This window comes from Sturnira hondurensis, unplaced genomic scaffold, assembly GCF_014824575.4.
Source record: "Sturnira hondurensis isolate 20B ecotype Veracruz unplaced genomic scaffold, ASM1482457v3 Scaffold0003681, whole genome shotgun sequence".
NCBI classification, from domain to species: Eukaryota; Metazoa; Chordata; class Mammalia; order Chiroptera; family Phyllostomidae; genus Sturnira; species Sturnira hondurensis.
The window spans coordinates 6,626,831-6,646,850 of record NW_028076312.1 but is presented as its reverse complement, the minus strand read 5'-3'; the positions used below and the strand labels follow the sequence as shown (position 1 = coordinate 6,646,850).

At 45.4% G+C, this 20,020-nt stretch overlaps 1 protein-coding gene across 2 annotated transcripts in view; it reads left to right on the top strand.

Moving 5' to 3' along the window:
- The window catches only part of PSD3 (pleckstrin and Sec7 domain containing 3), a 572,156-nt gene that overhangs the window by 90,323 nt on the left and 461,813 nt on the right, over window positions 1–20,020 (top strand). For both annotated transcript variants that reach the window (XM_037042118.1, XM_037042117.1), the window contains exon 3: window positions 6,779–7,666. In XM_037042118.1, the coding sequence (XP_036898013.1) occupies window positions 6,902–7,666 (765 nt within the window). In that variant the 5' untranslated portion in view covers window positions 6,779–6,901. The remainder of the gene's footprint in view (window positions 1–6,778; window positions 7,667–20,020) is intronic.

Sequence of the window (20,020 nt, the reverse complement as noted above, 5' to 3'; positions counted from 1 at the left end):
TTCCAAAAAACAAGTCCAGCTTATTTTTTTCAGGAGACAACACTGTGTCAGATAGTTCCTCTTGTGGTGATTATTTATGGAAGAACCAGATGGGAACACTTGAAAAATATTCCAATTAGAAGGTCCTTCATTTCCGTCCCGTTTCTATTTTCTTTGCTGCCCGCCACCCCGACCCCATACACACATGGGTGTATTTTGGAGCATTCTTTGTACTTTTCCTTTGGGATGTGCCTACGCTGGCGTCTGATCACACAGGCGGGCTGCTTTTGAAGTAATGGGGAAAAGTCTTGAACAAACCAGAGTGCCAGCCGTGAGGAACTTAAATGCTCTGCTTTGTGGCGTGCCCTGCAGGCCATGGCCCTCACCTCCTTCACGGTTTCTAAAGCCCTTTCCCCTTCAGAAGTGCTGGGCAAGAAGGAACTACTACCCTTTGCAACATCATGGATGGAACTGGAAAGCATTATGCTGAGCGAAATAAGCCAGGCGGTGAAAGACAAATATCATATGATCTCACCGTTAACAGGATTCTAAACAAACCAAACATGCAAGCAAAATACGACCAATGACACTCAAATATGGAACAGGCTGACAAGGTCCAGAGGGGAGAGGGGAGAGAATTATAGGGGAAAAGGGAATGGACTCACATGAACAAGTATAAAGGACACATGGACAATAACTAAGGGTGGGGGGTGAAAAGGGGAGGGAGGTGGGGAGCATGGGGCAGGGAGCGGGCAGGGTTGGGAATATAACACAGAAACCTGTACGTGAACAAGAATTAAATAAAAATTATATTTAAAAAAAAAAAAGAAGTGCTAGGCAGATAGAGGCGGGGGGCCTCACAACCAGGCAGGGGTCAGGTTTCACTTCACAGAGGGGATGAAGTTGGGGGTCATTGAGGTGTTCGAGATTGAGGCTCAGGCCAGAGCCAGAGGCTGTACTTCCTTCAGTTAGTCCCTAGTTGCTCCAGATTGGTCCTCAGTGAGGCCGTCCTCCTAGTGTGGCGAGTTTACTGGAAGCGGCCCTTGAAAAAGCTCTCTTAGCCTAATAGGGATTATTTCTAAGTGCATGTTTTATAGGCAATCAGACACAATGGCCTGTTTCTCTTAAACTTGGTGATGGTTGTAATTTTTTCTCCTGCCCCCATGTACCAAGCCCTTTTCATTTGCTTTCCCATTTTTGTCTGCGAGAGACCATAAGGATAAGACACTGAGGCCCAGAGAGAAGAAGCAGCCACCTGTCCCCATTCCCAGCCCATCCCGGTGGGCTCTCCCAGTGTGCGCTCCAACCATTTACAAGCTACAGCTGCACTGGTTGGTAAGCCCCATGTCGGCCACACCTATGGCCTGTGGTGACCAGTGTCTCTGACATGAAGATCAGCTCCTCAGCCAGTGGGTTGACGTTCCTCCCACGCTCCCCTGTGGGTCCCCTCAGACGGGAGGTGGCAGAGCCTCACTCGGACCCTCGCTGGAGCCCTTTCTCTTCTGTCTTCCCCACGTTAATGCTAGCGTCTCCCAGTTTTGTCTAGATTCCACCAGCTTGCTCCCTTCCTTGTCAGACGCTCCACCTACCAGGAATACTTCCCCTTTGAGAACTTTCTACCAGTAGCATTTATTCTGATGCCAATCACATGTTGTTCCTTATGGTGAAAGAAAGAAAACACAGACACGAAAGGGGTTTTCAAAGGACTTAGGGTCAATTTCAAAAGCCATTCAAACTATTTCAGTGTTGCCACTCTCCTCCCCTTCGGCTCCACTGTGAACTCAGATCGGAACTGCATATTGGTAATTTTTAACTATATACCAGACAACAGAATTTACTAAAACACAATCAAAATATGCCTACTTGGCAGTGAGTTTGGAAAGCTATGTGCATGATATACAGACCTGCACCATGAGGTACTGTTTAAATAGAAGTGAAAGAGGTTTTCATTGGGTCTTAATAGGAACAACGTTTAAACGCATATTGACCAAGTACCCACTTTTTACCCTGTAGTCAGACTCTCCTCCAGTAATAAGGCTTCAGAGATAGCGCAGTCACTGTGATCCTCAGTCCTTCTTGGGGACTTTGATCTTGTTCTCTATTCCCTGATTCCTGCAAGGGCAGGATGACCCAAAAGGCAAGAACCAGTCACCTGGATCAGCGCTAACACATGTTCTGTCCCAAGAAATGCATGACGTGATCCCTTATGCAACGAGAAGGGAGAAACCTAGAATCCAATAAAGCCAGAGAATATTTGGCATTTTTCTTTGTCCAGATGCTTATTCTCGACATTTCCCTGACTTTCCAGGCCATTTCCTTCAGTTTGGTCCTCATGCCCATGGCTTGGATATTCCCTCTCCTGACTTCTTCATGCCTCCCTAGCCATCCTGGTTTCATTTCTGCCATGCTCTCCCGCAGTGCCGTGCCCCACCCGCACCTCAGCCGTGGCTCCCACTCTCCTTGACTCTGGAATGCACTTTCCAGAAGCAGCCTTAGAGGGGGAGAGGCCTACAGTTACCGCCTTGTTTTCCTCCCTCGGGCTGTGAGGCCCACAGGCCACCACCGAATTGGGCACAGTGACTCCAGAGGGCGCCCAGGTTAATAGCCGGGGACAGACTGCTGTGGACTTCACCTTCTGAAAGGATGCGTGAGTTTTGAGGAGCAGATTGTTACTTCCTTGACGGAAAACTCTGAATGGACTATTCTTTGGGATTTCCTGGGACACGGGCCTCTAGCACCTGTTCTCTGGAATTGCCACTTTAGGGAGAGTTACATTCTACAATGCAGACAACAGATCTTGATACGGTGCCATTTTTGTACACTCTTGAATCATGTAAGCTGTTAAAAACACTAAGGAAACAACCTTGGAAAGGGTGGAGCTCCCTGGGTAGCAAAGGCAACGTGTGTGTGTGTGTATGTAGGGTGGGGCACCTTTCCTGGGAATCTAGGTTTGGGAGACAGGAAACACAGATAGGCTGGACTCCATGTGTGGTTTAGGTCCTCCAGCTGGAGAGAGCTAGAGAAGGGTCAGACCGGACGAAAATCTCCACCTCTGCCCTACCTCAGGGTTGTTTAAGCCAGTCCCTTCATCTCCCCATTCTCTCTTTCCAAGTTTCTGAAAGGGGAATTGGGTGGCCTTACTGCATCAGGTTGTCATAGGGGCGAGAGAAATGAGTGCGCTGATACCCTCCTCAGTGCCCACCCCCTCTCCACCCTTGTTAAGATTCTAGAAGGTCCTTTTTCTCTTTAGATGTAATAAGACCTCATTAACCGAATGGAGTCAAGTTTAAATTATTTGTTGTCTGCATTCATACCTTGTGGATCTTGAGGATCAGTGGTGGTGGAGAAATGTGAAGTCAGCTTAGAATCCTTTCATACCAAGGCCTCTTGAGTCTTCAGAGGCATCAGATACAATGATTTAGAGTAATCATAAATGATCATGGCAAACCCATCCTAACTTAAAGAATGAGTATATAAATTTTGTGCTTGTAGAGGACCCTCACATAGATTATCCTATTTGACCTTCAAAACAATTCTGTAGGTCAAGAAGAGCAGAAATTTGTTTCACACAGAAACTCGCTGTGGGTCCCAGCTGAGGAACAATGGCAGCAGGACTCACACATGTCTCCAGACCCCAGATTTACTGTGGACTCTCCCCTCACCCCAATTCATTCTCCAGCTCTTCGTGCTTACCCATCAGGTAGGAAGCACAAAACCACGCGTGTGGTGCCTGTTGCAGCTTTAAAAAGAAAAGATGTGCCCTGGATGGTATAGCTTAGTGGACTGAGTGCAGGCCTGCGAACTAAAGGATTGCAGTTTGATTCCCAGTCAGGGCACATGCCTGGGTTGCAGGTCAGTTCTTGGCGGGGGATGCACGAGAGGCAACCATACATTGATATTTCTTTCCTTGTCTCCTTTTCTTTCTCTCTAAAGATAAATAAATTGAAAAATATATTAAAAAAAAAAAAGAAAACATGTGTTTCAGGAAACAACTCAAAGTGTCCCATTGGGTCAAACCATTTTCTCCAGGCCCCCACCATGGGTGGGTCTAAATTCTAAGGTGGCTAACATTTGCTAAGAAACCATTACGTGCCAGGCACTACGACGGCCTTGCACATGCACATGCATTCAGTCCTCTCAACAACCCTATGAATTAGGTATCAGGTATCGTTACCTCATCTCAGAGAGGAGGAAACTATCATATTTTCAGACGATAAGACGCACCTAGGTTTTAGAAGAGGAAAATAGGAAAAAAAATTTTGAAGCAAAAAATGGGGTAAAGTATTTAATAACATAAATAACATAATTTTCACCAATATAAATGTAAACAGAACTCAACAACAGCATTAACAACCATTATTCTTCCCAAATTGGGGGGGGTGAGTCTTATAGTCTGAAAGATGCAGTGATTATCAGAGAGGCAGAGTAACTTGCTCAAGGTCACACAGTGGGCTCAGAGCTGTGCCACTTACATTGCAACAGAAACCCGTGTTTCTCTGGCACTTGCTCCTATTTCTCATACAGAACCTCGGCCATCGAAAGGTGCCCCCAGTACTCGCAGAGTTGTCCTACCTGTGTCACAAGTCAACCCTGCTGTCAAGTCCCCAGCGACACCCACCATTTCTTTACTCTTCTCCTACTTCAGCCCGCACAGTGTCGAAGTGGAGCATTTGGCAGTAACCACCTCTGTGAGAGGCTTGCAAATAGAAAATTGGAAAAGTGTCCTGAACATACCACGTGCTTTTGTTGTAGTTGTTGTTGTTTTGTTCTCATACATTGTTTCATTTGGAGACTGGAGTTGAAGTGAACCTTCTCATCCAGGAGCTCTGTGAAGCCCCTGCCCACCCGGGGCAGTTTTGGAAGAAAGGCACCAGGCAGTTACTCCACACTCCTCAGTTGCCTCGTAGGGTTGTATATGCCTTGAATAACACGAGGCATGTAAAGTAATATAAAGCACCCAGTGTAAGGCTTGACACCTCTAGAAGCCAAAACAAAAAATGGTTCCTTCGCATCTAAATCCCTGTTCGTTTTTGTCTTTTGAAGAGGTTTATTGAAGCTGTGCACCACGAAGCAAGGAAGGGCTTAGGCTAGAAGAAGCAAGAGGAGAGAGCCCAGGCAGGGCTGCTTTGGCTCTCTGAGAAATGAAAGTCGGTGACAGAAGTGAGCCCAGGCGGGGCTGCTGTCAGCTCACGGCAGTGTCAGAGCAAAGAGGCCCTGGAGACAGATTCGGGGGGTTAGCCTGGGACGAGCTGCCGCTGCCTACTGCTCCCTTGTTGCACGCCTTGTGGGATCCCTCAGAGTGGCCCTCCTTTAGGAGATGCACTCCAGACAGGGAAGAAAGGCTTGGGAGTGCTCCCGGGAGGGGAGCCCCTGTTCTCTATGAAGACACAGCTACTCACCTTGTTAGCAGTTCATCAGTCAGTAGAGTGGTATTTGTCAAGTCATTACAAAGTTCAAACAAGTTCTATAGGAGAGTGGGAAATCACAAAAAAGGGACTAGATATCACTCACACAGAACTATTGTTGAACATCAGTGCAGTCAGATAATCATCATTGCTTCAATGAACGAGTCTAAGAGGTGGGCATAATGGTGTTTTGCTGAATTTTCCTCTGTGATGGTGTTCGCTATAAAGTGACTATAGAGGACTGTAAGATGTCTCCTGTCTGGAAATATGGGTGAAGCTGTCAAAACCTTGTATGAAAATCTGTATGAAGATGCTTTAAAAGAAAAACCAACATAGGGCCCCAAGCACCCAGCCTGAGAATTTCCTAAGATGCACCCTGACCAGCAGTGGTCAGCCAGGGCTGAGGGCCTCAGTCACCGCACGGGCGCTGCCAACACGAGGCAACACCCAGGTGTCAGGGAGAGCGACGGCCGGGCTCCTGCGCCACAGGGCAGCCACCTTTAGGGGCCACACGGTCAGTTTTTCTCAGAGGATGCTTCCCTTTCAGTCAAGGTCAAACTGATTAAAGAAAGAAAGCTTCCTCCCCTCCCCATCCTCTTCCTCCCCAGGAGCAAGGTCGTCAGGGCTCGAAAGCTCCTTTTCCGTCGTGAGAGCTGGCGAGCCCCGGTGACGCTCAGTGCGAGCTGCTCAGCCAGTTTTCAGGTGACTTGCTATTGTTCTCATGAGTGAAGACGGTGAAAGACTTTTTAAAACAAAGAGAAAACCCTCCTAAATAAACCCATAATTTGTTACCTGGATTTCTTTTTTATTTCTTCTTTCCCTCTTTTTTTATTTTTTCTTTTTCACTCTGGTCTCCTGTTTAAAATTTATTTTGCACGCATGTGTGATGACAAGCATTTTGATGTAGGACCGCGGGAGCACCCCTTGGGAACTCCTAAATAGCCACAGGATTTAAAGTGGAAGTTCATGAAAACGCGAATGCTGTTTACAGCAGTGTGTTATCAGGGCAAGCGAGGACGATGCCAAGTACACTTTGAAGTGTGCCGAGGCCTCTGCTACAAATCACAGTGTCTCACAGGCCAGACACCCAGCAGGTGTAGCTCACAGACAGTTTAGGATTAAACAATGAAACAAATCACTTTAGTGTTTTCCTTTCAAATATGGGGAAGGGAACAGTTAAGAAAAAGGAATTCCATGGGGCACACTGAGGTAGAGAAGCCAGGCCCTGACTCCCTGCCCACCCTCAGTCTGAGGTTGTTCCCCACCAGTTTGTCTGTTGTGGTTCTGTGAAGCAAGTGTGGCGTCCAGTCCCATGGCTTCCCAAGATCACCCCCTGATCCTTGCTTCTTAAAGATTCCCCCTGGGTGCTGAAGATGTGTCATTTGCTTCCTCAGGCTCTCGGTGGAACCATGGGGCCGCCAAGTCACATCTGCCCACAGCTGCTGGCATTCGCATGCCTGGGCACTGAGGTCTGAACCGCGACCCTGGCAAGGACCAGCCCTACCGCCTTGGAGGAAATGGCTGAGCAGCCTAAGCAACAGCAGATGAAAACTTCCTTCCTCTCCATCCAGCTGCAGGCCCCCCCTGCCGGAGCTCTCCCCGCCCTGTCTCCAGCAGCTACTGCCTGGACAGCAGCCCCAGGGGGCCCAGAGGAGGGACACGTTTTCCAAAGTCCCAGGACAGGCTTCTTGGCAGGCCGGGACCTCAGACACACTCAGGGCTCGGCTGCCCCTCCCTCGTGCCTGCTGCCAAAGGAGGGCCGTGGGGCAGAGCAACCAGCTGCTTTCAGTTGCTCTGCCCAGAAGGAGAAGGAGGGAGAGGAACAACCTCATGAGCTGGGTGTACCGAAGGGTAGCTTCTGCGGTTCCCCACGTTGCAGGCTGTCCCTGGCCCCTGCCTCCAGGAACCTTGGCCGGCTCCAGCCCTCGTCATGCAGACCTCCCAGCCCTGATGTCATCATGAGCAATGGAGGCAGCAGTCCCTCCACATGCTGGAAGGAATGGCCAGTTGTTACTGTCCCCCAGGACCCGGGGGGCACGGACCCTCAGGCTTGGAATGCTTTGGAATGCTCAATTCCACAGGCCGCCCTGGCCCTTGCTGCTGACTGGAGTGAAAGGGCCCTGCTGAGGAGGGGTGCTGCCACCTGCCAGGTACTTCCAAAAAGCTGTACAGAGGGCCCAGGTACCCCTGTGCGGGCCAGGAGGGCGAAGCTCTACAGATACTGTCCACCCGTCCAGACCAGCAGGAGCTATCCGGCCCCGCCTACCACTCAGCCTCTCAAGGTAAGGAAGTGTGTGTGGCTGAATCCCCTAGACCCCAGCTGCCCCCCCTGGATGAGGGAATGGAGAGAAGGGTCAGAGGCGCCATGAGGGTGCCCAGCTCCTCACACTTGGGTTTCCCTCCACTCCGATGGGCTATCCCTCAACAGCAGAAGTGCTGCCGGCCACGGTTCTCCTGGGCCCAGCTCTCCTCTGTGCTCTGACACCCAACCAGCCACTAAGAACATTTTATTTGCAAACAGGGAATGAATAACTGTTTCCCAAGATTTCTGCCAAAGATAGAAGGAAATTCCGACAGAGAAGTGCATATTTGGTAGGGGAAGACCAGAGGAAAAGACAAAGAGGGTGTCGGGCTCTCGGGAGAGCTGCTGGACAGTTATTGAGCCCAGCGGCATGCCAGCCATTAGGCCAGGTGGTTTCTTACTTCTCATCCTCATAACCACCCCCAGAATAGAGGCTCACTTTCCCAACTTCAGATGAGGGAACTGAGAAGTGGTTAGGCAAAACTCTTCTCCATCCTTCCAAAAAGACACTGCAGAAAGGGCACTGGGGACTTTGGGGATGTTTTGTGGAGGATTCCAGAACTGGAGTACAGCTTAGAACTCAGCCACATCCTTGCATCCTTGACCTTCTAAGGATGACCTCTACCTCCTGGACCCCCCAATGGATGTGTAGCCCTGCGTCAGCCTCCTTCCCATTTTCCACGAGGAAGGAAAAGGGTAATGCTGTGTGGTGTGTAGGGTCACTTCCAGCTCACATAAGCCCTACCTGTGGGCACGGCCATGCCTGCTCTTTGTTATTAACATCTTATTCTCCGACTCATACCCCTGAGCCCAGCCTGCCTTCTCCACCCAGCTCAGGTGCACCACTCCCAAAATAGGTGGACACAATTAGAAAAGATGCATTTCCTTTCTCTTTCCCGATAGCAGGGACATCTTGCTATACTCTGCACATCTCTAGGTGATGGGGGTAAGAGTGAGGAAGAGTATGTGTACTGGGGTTTGGGGGGTGAGACAGAGGACCGGGGACTGTTGTTGGAGTGTGTGGGAGGTTGGCGTGGAGGGCACTCTCAGGGAGGTCACCGGGGAAGTGGAGGAAATGCACAGCGTTGGAAAGAGGCCTTCCCTGGGCTTGGAAGTGACACTGTTGCATCTGGACTCCGTGGCTCCCCTACATGTGTCTTCACCCCATCCCTCCGTCCTCTTTCTCCTTTCAACAGGGAGCCTGTAGAGCCACAGCTAAGAATCAGGCAGAAAGGATGAGCCTGAGTTTTCTTCAGAAGGGAACTCTTGGAAAAAAGGAGAGATGCTCAAGAAATAGTTTACAGTTTACATTCCATCCCAGTTCTTCTATCAGTCATTTCCTACAGGAATTTAGGACACATGACATACCCATGTGTCAGAGGCCAGTCTCTGTGGGGTCACATGGTAGTTGTTTGTGTGCTTTAAAGCTCCTCTGATGACTCGAAACAGCATCTTTACCCACTTTCTCCCTTCCTGCTTGCTGGGTATAAGCCAAGCCTCAGATTGCCATTTCTCTGCAGAGAAGTGCTTGGGGAGTTGATCTAGTTGGGTAGATTTTTGCCTTGTCTGCAGAAATCTGACGGGCCCTCAGACATCTAAAAGTAAGGACTGCAAGATTCCTTGCTAAAATCTTAGAAACCCCAAGTTCAAGTTTAATCTTGAGCAACCTGCCAGAGCCCTCAGTTTTCTCATCTGGAAAAGCTGCCTCACAATTGCTATGGAGACAGAGTGTTGCACAATTGAAAAGAACCCTCTGCAGCCCTGTCTTAAGGGAGAGAAGAAGTGAAGAAAAGTCACTGAGACAGCAGGTAGAACCGGGAAAGCCAGGAAGTTAGAGGTGTAACTGTAGGGTGGGTCTAGGCAGGGAGCAGAGCTACAAAAACTCACTCTTTTTTGTTTTATTTGTCATTGTATTTTTCCATTACCATTTAGTCCCCTTATACTTCCCTCCCTGCTCACTAGCCACACTGTTGTCCGTGTCCATGAGTCCTTTTTCCTCTTTGCTTAATCCCTCCACCCCCAGCTTCTGCTGCCCCAGCTGCCATCCTGCTCCCCATCTATGAGTCTCTCTCTCTTTTCCTCATCAGTTCAGTTCATTGGAGTCCACCTGTTAGTAAAAGCACATGGTATTTGTCTTTCTCTGACTGGCTCATTTCATTTAGCATAACGTTCTCCAGGTCCATCCATATTGTCTCAAAGGGCAAAATTGTGTTGTTTTTTTATGGCCTAGTAGTATTCTGTTGTGTAAATGTCCCACAGTTGTTTTATCTACCCATTTTCTGATGGACACTTGGGCTGCTTCCTTATCTTGGTGATTGTAAATAATGCTGCAATGAACATAGGGGTGCTTATGTTTTTTTGAATTAGTGTTTTAGATTTTTTTTGATATATTCCTAGAAGAGGGATTGCCAGGTCAAAAGGCAAATTCATTTTTAATTTTGTGAGGTATATCCATACTGCTTTCCACAGTGGCTGGGCCAATCTGCAGAAGAAGAACAAAGTTGGAAGAATCATGCTGCCTAATATCAAACTATACTTTAAGGCCACAGTACTCAACACAGCATGGTACTGATATGAAAACAGACACATGGATCAAGGGAACAGAATAGAGAGCCCAGAGATAAACCTACATATTTATAGTCAATTAATATTAGACAAAGGAAGCAAGTACATACGATAGGGTAAAGACAGTTTATTTAATAAATGATGTTAGGAAAACTGGACAGATACATGCAGAAAAATGAAATTAGATCACCTTCTTAAACCACACACAAGAATACATTCAAAATGCATTAGGGACTTAAATGTAAAACCCAGCACCATAAAAATCTCAGAAGAAGACATAGGCAGCAAAATCTTGGACATTGCTCATAGCAATATTTTATCATATATATCTACCTAGGCAAGGGAAACAAAAGAAAAAAATAAGCAAATGGGACTACATCAAATTAAAACATTTTTGCACAGCAAAGGAAACCATCAACAAAATAAAAAGATAACTCACAGAATGGGAGAACATATTTGCCAATATATCTGATAAGGAGTTAATATCCAAAATTTATAAAGAACTTACAAAACTACACACCAAAAACACAAACAACCCAATTAAAAAATAGGCAAAGGACCAAGATAGACACTTCTCCAAAGAGGACATACAGATGGCCAATAGATGTATGAAAAGATGCTCAACGTCACTAATTATCAGAGAAATGCGAATTAAAACCACAATGAGATACCCTCTCACATCTGTCAGAATGGTTGTCATCAATAAATCAAAAAGCAAGTGCTGATGAAGATGTGGAGAAAGGGGAACGCTTTTGCACTGTTGGGGGGAATGCAAAAACTTGCTCTTAACCTTGCTGGCCAGACGCTGTGGTTTTCTCTGCCATGGAGGGGAGGTGGAAATTGGCACCTTCAGAACCACAAGTCTTTTAAATGACTATGGCATTTAATAACCAGGTGACCCCCGCCTGGTCCTGGGTTTCAGGGAGATTAGCAAAATCAATAAAGATCATTTTTCATTCATTGAGTTCTGAACAGATGAAGTTGTCCTCTGGATTTGATAGATTGGTGTATGAGAATTACCCAATCCTTTCATATTTTGGAATTTAGATCTATGAGTCATAGCGAAGTGGGAGAGGGCTGATTAAAATTGCCTTTCGGTCAGCTATGAATGGTGAGGCCCTTGGTTACCTATAGTGGGATCTCTCACTCGAGATACTCGAGTGAGAGAATAATGTATTCAGTTATATTTATGGAAGTGAAGTGTTGGTTTCATGGAAGCAAATCTGTTCCTACATGTGTATCATAGGATTGATACTTTCCTAGCAGAAAAATCTGGATCTTAAGAAGTGTAAATTCTCTTCTCCAAATGGCTAAATTTATACTTTCACTGTTAAAACAAATTGACTTCTAAGTGAAAATTGTTGACTTACATCCTTTCAAATAGTTTAAGGAGTGATTGCTGTGAATTAAATCACTTGGTTCTTAATTTATACTATCAACTAAGGTTTGGTTAAAACAAAAATAGCCCTTTGTGACCTACAGAAAGCTTCAAAAACCTCAAAACTTTGTGAGGATATACATTGTTATCATCCTCACTTCATGGATGAGGAGACAGGTGCTTGTGGATGGTCCGTGACTTGCTGAAATCTGACACTGAGACCTGGCAGCTGGAGACGGGGATCTTTCAGCCTGTCTCATGGGCTTCTGAAACAAGGAGATGTCCTCGGAAGCCCATGCACCATTTCCTCACCTGGTAGGAAGTTGTCTCTACTGCACTCCTGCTTTCTCTGGTGGGGAGGGCGGGCAGAAGGACCCTCCGGGGTCCCCGGTCTAAGGACCTGACCTTGCGTGAACAAGCACTGTTTGCTAGCAGCAGTGGAGGCCTGGGGTTGGAGGCCATGGGGTTCCAGCTCCGGGCAGTGCCTGCTGAGGGTAGTGACATTTCTGTGTTGAGTCTGTCAGTGTGAGTCAGAGAATGTTCCATGGTCTGGGGCCAGAGCCTGCCCTCACGATCTCTTGCGTGCCACGTTCTGCTGCCTCTCTGTGGGAAGGCAAGGAACTGACAGTGAGTGACTGGAGCTTGGGGCTGAAGGTAAGAAGCCCAAATGAAGACACAGAAAACAGGTGCAACTCGAACGAGGGGAAAAAGGCTTTTCCTACAGTCGTTTTGGGAAGTGTACAACCTTTTCTTTACCAAGTCTTCATATCGTAACGTGGTCTTTGCACCTTAAATTCCCTTCTGCAATGGAAGACTGATCCCCGGGTGTACTTAACCCCCAGGAAGAGGTCATTTATTTCATTTAGGGTAAACAGTTATAAAACCAAGCCTGTTTGACCTTCCAGGCCTGTCATACGTTTAGAAACTATTCCCCTCATAAAATGGTATTCTACATAATTCTGTCTTTATATCAGTCCTTCTTGGTGAGGTATTTGACATTTAAAAAAAACCTAGAACACAGAGAGAGCTTGCACAAATGCTTATGTAATTTTAATAGCAATATAGATAAATTGCTGTGCAGTGGTGTCTCTTTAAAAGATTTTGGTATTTAGGGGACAGTGTGGATTATATTGAAAGCTTATCTTTAGTCTATTTTACACTGCATTGGTTTTGACACAGATGTCTTGATTTACTACTTGAGTAAATAAAGCCTGAGATAGCAGAATGGGTTTCAGTTCTTTTTCATCTTGTGATTTGCCTTGGTGTTCCCATGACAACGTTCTCAGTCTTTTCTTACCATTTCCTTTGACGTTCACACACAGAAGTCTTCTGGATCCCTGTGCAGGCACAGTCCTCCTGGAGCTGCGCACACCTCAGCATCTCGACTGGAAAAAGACAGTAGAACGCAAGCACGTGGACCACTCTAAGCTGTGTGTCCCCACGTGGTGTGACAGGCAACCGGAGTGGGAGCTGGGACACAGGGGTCCCAGACCTTTCTCTGGTTCGAGTTAGCTAAGGGCAGGTCTCTGTATTCTGGGTGTTAATTCCTTGTTTGTGGTGGGAAAAGGTTAGACTGGTTTTCTCTCTTGTGCCATGATTCTAAAACCTTGCCAATTCATTTGTGCCTGTATTTCTAAGAACTTAACTGAAACTACAGTTTTTGGTGACAAATCCTTAGAAGTCCATACTATTTAGAAGTCACTACTGTTGCGAAATTCCCTCATTCATAAAATTAGATCCTCCTCCAGTGTCCAGAAGATAAATAGGAGCTGAAATACACCTTTAAACATTTTATGCTGACCTATCTATACCCAATCTTCTAATCTTGAGTGTTAAATTATTTTTACAAAATATTGGTAGCATTAATCAAGTATTAAGCTTTGTCTGAGAGATATGGTCAAAAAGACCAGCCTGAGTTTTTTATAACTGTGCAAAACACAAAAAGTTGTGTTTGTTATTCTCCCACAGTAAAAGGAAATGAATTTGCTTAAAGGGGTTGTCCTGTATTTTTAGTCTCATGAATTAATTATTCAGCAAAGGGAACTGATATTGAAAATCAGTTCCACTTAGGTAGTTTTGATCTGTTGCAACAAATTGCTTCACTTCAACTTTGAAGTTTTGCACCCTGGAACAAAAGTGTCTTCTATCAGCTGTAGATTTAGTTAGGATTCTTGGTTGTGTGTGATAGAGACCCTTGAGTCTATTTAACCCCAGACAAGAGGGACTTGTTAGAAGGAGAACACACGTGTGTAAATGTGGGGTCTTGCACATGGGCCTCAGGGCCTGCTGGATCCAGGGTTCTAGATCCAGGTCTCTCTTTTCATCTCTTCTCTCTGTTGCCCTGTGCCTTTCTCTGCAGCCTTCTCTGACTCACTCTTTCTCTGTCTGCATATCGGCTCCCTCCACTCCCTAATCCACAGGGAGGAATATGGCCACCGGCTATTCCCAAATTTGTTCTCTCTCTCTTTAGAGACACTTCAGACTGAGACTGGAGTCCTTAGGCACACTCCCCCTGGGAGGAGGCTCCTTGGTGGTGTCTCCACCAACCCCACCATGCTAGGTGATGGCCAGTGTGGGTTGGGTGTCCACTCAATCTCCTGTGGTGGGTCCGGGGCCGGGTGCAGCGCATGTGGTTCTATCCAGCCTGCTGAGAGCCCACAGATGGTTAGAACCATGTAAATCTTAGAAACTGATGGGACGTGGAGAGGATAGGAGCAAGTATGGGCAGCCAACCCAATACATGGCCAAAAACACTTTCGGAGAGTTGTCAACTAAAATTTATAAGATGATTGCTTTGTTTAAATGGTCTGAGACCTCTCAGATTTTAAGGGAGCCAGTTTTTAATAGTCTTCAGAGAGATTTTTTAAAAGATCATCCCTGAACTAAGCAATATGTTAGAATCAAGTTATTGCCTATGTGGTTTATAAATAGATTTGTTTTCAGAATCTGCTATTGTTATGATACGGTAAATTTTCTCCTTCAAATGTTTTTCCAAATATTTACAGACTGTAAATGCTACAAGATTTACAGACATTTAGGTCCGTAGGTGAAAGTGAGGTTCTGTATAGTAAGCACATTCCCGTCTTGGATTCTGCTTGTGATCCTTTCAACGTTGTAGCAACTCGCTGGGACTCCTGACCCGGTCCTGCAGGCTGGAACAACGACGGAGTAGTTACAATAAGCTGTGCTCCTTGAGCTGGCTTATGCTGATTCCTTAACCTAAACTGTATCAGCAAAAAACAGAACGCAGGCAGAAGGGAGCGTGAGGGAGGGCTCCAGGCGGCTCCCGTCCCCGGGTCTAGGAAGTCCACTCTCCTCCTTTCCAAAGGGATCAGCAGCTGTGGCTCTCTTTTGGCTGCCCTTTGTGTTGTGCATATTTCCTGTGATTATATTTAGTCAATGTTAACTTTTTGGAATTTAACTTTCAATTTTCAGGATGTGTGATTTTTGTATTAACCTTTCCATGACCAGGTCCAGATCACCCTCCAGGCTTCATTAAAATGTTTATCATTTGAAATCCTATTTCACCTGCAAGGAACTCAGTTCCTCTTCATGAGTGGTCACCTTATTGCATGATGAAGAAACGTGATTATAATGTCACCCTATTCCATGCCATCAGCAGAGAGATCTCAGGAGAGTTTATTTGTATACACTTACTGTCTCCATAAAAGATTTCCAGTGTTCACAATTATAGCACAAATAATGAATTAAAATAGTGGTAAAGGTTACTGCAGTAGTAATAAAGAATCAGTTCTAAGAAAATATACATATGGATCAAGATGAAGAAAAGATCTGGTCAAGATCAGGAAAAGAACCCCCAAAAACATGCCCCGAAGGCCTACAGAACTGGTATGTTTGACAGTCAGAGTCAGCCTTGTGCTTTCTAGCTGCCCCAGCTTAAAGAGGCATGCGTAGCTGTAGAGTTCTGATTGAGAGGAGTAAAGGAGGAGGGAGGGGAGGAGGGATGGAGAAAGGGAAGGAGAAAGGGAGGGAGGGATGAAAGGAGGGTAGGAAGAAAGGAAAGGATTTCCTTTTACATGTTCCACAGATAGGAATTTTCTTAAAAAAAAAAAAAGAAACCTGAATTTTGCTTGCCCTTGAAAATAACAATACGGAATAACATATTGGATAAAAGCTTTTTTCTAAGGAACAGTTAATATTTACCATTTGCCTGTTTCCTTGGACATACCTACAATATAATTTGATTTTCTGGATAATTGAGGTAACCTCTGTAATAGTGGTATTGTTTGCTGGTAACCTAGATCGGGGACCCTGTTTGCTTCTGTACTTAGTGCCTCGAGATATGCAGCCCTCTGAGTTCTTTTTGGTTTGTAGTGACCTTTCAGTTTCCTCCAGGCTGGCCTCTCCTTTCTTGCTTCTGTCAGCATCCCTACCTCTAATGCACTTCTTTTAACCCACCACAGGCCAGGAAACTAAACAACAAATTTGCTTAAGTTGTCAGGCAAACATGTTAATTATGTAAGTAAAAGTAAAAAAGGGATAAGTGACTCATTGAGGATAAAATCCCCTGAAGTTTATTATAGATTGTTTTTAGCTTCTGATTTTGGGTGTTCAGGGAGAATACTTTTGCTTTCCATGACAGTGGGCATGTTACAGATGAAAAAAGTTGGGGAGCAAATAACCTCTGGATTCATCTGGTCCCCGAATATTTCTTGCCCACCAGCTGTGAGGCAGGCACTGTTCTAGGTCCTGGGGATTCAGCAGTGAGTGGAACGAATGAAGGCCCTGTTCATACATTCTGGTAGGAGCAGGAAACAATAAACAAGTAAATAAAGCATGGACATCAAACTTCAAATTGTGACAAGTGCTTAGAAGAAAATAAAACAGGAGGAAATGATGAGGTGAGGGGTGCTAGAGTGAATAGTTTAGTTTACAGTGAGAGAAGGCCTCATGGAGAAGGTGCCTGAGCTGAATGAGACTTGAATGCCGGGCCAATAGCCATCCACAAGGAGGGAGCCGAAGGGTCCTGGTAGGGGTTAGCAGAAGAGTCCCATGTGCCTGCGGGACTGTTAGTGAGCATAAATTACTGAAAAAGGTAGGCCCATAGGTACAAGCCAAATCCCACAGGGCCTCAGAGTCTCAGATGAGGAGCGTGAATTTTATTCTAAGTACAAAGCGGAGCCTTTGGAGAGTTTTCAGCACAAGAGAAGCACAGAAATTAAGGAAAGGGTGGATGCATTTATGAAGTGACTTCCCTAAAGCTATTCTGCTGATTAAAACATTTAATATCTTTGCCTCCCACTTCCTAATCCTGTTGAAGAATGCTTGAGGCACACCACTTAAATCCCTCTGAGCGGTAGGATGCTCTAATTTTTTCCCCAGAAGTGCTTTAGTTCTGGAATAAAGGTATGATAAATTCATGAAGGATTAAGGCAGGTGAAGGTCCAGTTACTCAAGGATTTGAGATTTCCCCAAATGAACCTTCACTCTAATCATAGCAGATACAATACAGCAGATCCCTCCAATAGTTATAACCACACCTTGCTTCCCTCGCAGGCATGCATCTCTTAAACTCTAGGGGTCCCCATGAGACTCGCCACCAGGGGAGCAGTGGGCAGTGCCAGCTCCCCCTGTGAACCCGTCCCCAAGGCCCCCTTTTCTCTGACTGCCCAGTGAGCTAAGGCAGTCCTGCCTGGGCTCTCCTGTTGCTTCTTCTGTGCTGAGCCCTTCTTTGTTCTGCTGTCCCAGCTTTAATAAACACACCCTCAAACTAAAACAACAGCAAATCCATTACATGTAATAGGTGCTCCATACATGTTTCTTACCATCTATATCGCTTACAGCAAAGCCACTCGAAATGACCTCCTCTTTTACTAATGCCTTCAGGTCTTTCCTCCCAGCCTTTAGTCCCTCCATTTCACACTCATACCGCATTGAGCCGTGAGGCCACCCAGGCTGGTCACCTGTCAAGCGAGGGGTGGCTGGCACTGTTGGAGTCAGTCCGAAGCAGAATAAAATTTCAAGCTATCTTTGAAATCATAAATAGTAGTGTTTTATGAAAGCCTGTTTCTCTGGTGTGACTAATGTTGAAGGCGTTCTCGAGTGGGCCTGTGGCCAAGGAATTACAGTAATATTTCTCTCTGGCTGAGCTTGTTGACCTAGTTTTCTAGATCTATTCTGTGAATAATTCTTGTGAGTCGTGTCCAACAGGGATAACTGTTCTCCTCAAGGACCAGCTCGCCCCATGCCTTCAACTACTTATCAAATAAATGTTTGCCACTTAAATCACTCCCACTTTTCATGCCATTTGAAAAAGCTAATAGCAAAAGCCTTTCTCATCCTTAACCTATTTTAGTGATTTTTTTTCCTTATAATTCTCTGCAAATTGCCCTTCCATCACCTTTTCATGCTGTTTGGGAAACACTTATGGCTGGCTGAATTTTGTTCATTTATTATGTTGTCTTATGGTTTGTAGCCTAAATCCAATAAGAAGTAATTGCAGGAATTATGCTATTGACTACCTGTAAGTTACTGTAAGCATTATTAAAATAATTTATTAAATGTTTCTGTAGGTCATTTATAAAACACAAGGCAGATGGAGGATTCTTTTTCTGCTTTCTATAAGCTTAAAGTCTGAGGCATGTATGCAAAGAGGCATTTTTAGACATATACAAGAAATACCAGCAGAATGAGGACAGAGGTTTACTGGTTTCTGTGATAATCAGAAACTAGACCTACAGTGGAGTGATGGCTGAATCGGCAAGGTGCTCAGGTGACTGTCTGTGCATCCCAGTTTGAGAGGAGTCACTGTTGCTGTTTCATTTGGTTAGGGGAGGGTTCTTAATGGGGATGAGCTTCAGAGGCTGTGTGAGTGAAGGAAGGAAAGCTTGGTGGATTAACAGAATGTAAAGAGGGTTTCAGTTTGGGGTTTCTCCCAAGAGCATATGTGAATTACGAAGGAACATATCAACTCTGTGATCATATACACAGAGAGTGAATGTTTTCCAATCTGAAAATTAAGATTTCTGCTTATAAATTTATACCTTTTATTCAAAAGTATTTTAAACAGTTAAAAAAGTCAATTGGCTTTATTAGAAAGAATAAAATATCATTAAAAAGCACATCTTTCAGTAAAAAAACAAAAGCATCATTCAATGCAACATTGGAGAATTTGAAATCAGGCCCAGAAAATCTGGACCTGTTGCCATGTCTGTGCATCACAGTGGTGGCAACCTACTAGCCCTGGAAGAGTTTCCCTTGCCCTGGAAGATTTCCTCTCCCAGGGCAGGCAGTGGTGGCACCTGAATAAAGCCACACTGTAAGGCGTTGCTAAGAGACAGCGGAAACAGAGGAATGGGTCCCGTAAGCTTTTTTTTTAAATTTTTATTTAACTCTTGTTCAAGTACAGTTTTCTTTCTTGTATCCCCAGCCCTGCCCCCCCCCCCCAGTGCTCCCTACCTCCCTCCCATCTCTGCCCCCCACCTTAGTTATTGTCCATGTGTCCTTTATACTTGTTCATGTGAGTCCTTCCCCTTTTCCCCTGTGATTCTCTTGATCAAAGTTAGCTATTTCCTGGTCGGAGGGTTCAGGGAGGTGGGGAGGGGAGGCTGGGCTTGGGACTTTTTTGAATGAGGCCCCTTGTGTGATTTTGCCATAGCACAAGAAGGATTCTGCTGCTTGAACGGTAAATTGAAGCAGGTAATCGAGGTTGGGAGCAAGTAGAGTGTGACCCCTGAACAAAAATGAGATTTAGTAATTTGTGATACTCTAACAATGCATCAATTCACAGCAGTGATGTAAGATAGAAAAGGGTCTCAAGGTCTGGGCAGTTCTTTCCAAATGCTATTCTTGCTAACTGTTAAAACTGAGCCCAGTATTTTGCAGGCACAGCTGTAAACAAGATGAGCTTGACAGGAACCCAGCTGGGTAAGTGTAGCCAACTGCAAAGAAGAAATCGGCATGTAATTAAGCGAATAGTGTGTATAAACAATGGGTAAGTCTCCCTTGCAGGAGACAGCGCTTTGCATGTGAATCCCCTATGTGTTGTATTTGCTGCAAGTACAATAGATAAAACTACCTAAAAACAATCACATCTCACTTTTTAGTAGAGAACCCCAAGCAGCAAACCCCTTGAATTCGGTAACAGCAATGTATAGATTGGCGTTTCTGCCTCTTTCCCTCCAAGACAACATGATTGTTAAGCCTCTTAGTCATAGAGACCGCCAAAGAACTTTTAACATTAATTCCCTTCCCTTTGCAGGCTTACCTGGTCTCTACTGAGGGTGGAAGAGTCTTTGCCTTATCAAAAAAAAAATGGGTTCTTACTTATTAAGAATAGGAAGAAGGACCAAATAAGTTATTCATGAATTATGTAGCAGGTGTCAAAAGCCATCAGCATGCTCAGAGAAAGAGCCATTGTACTATTTGCAA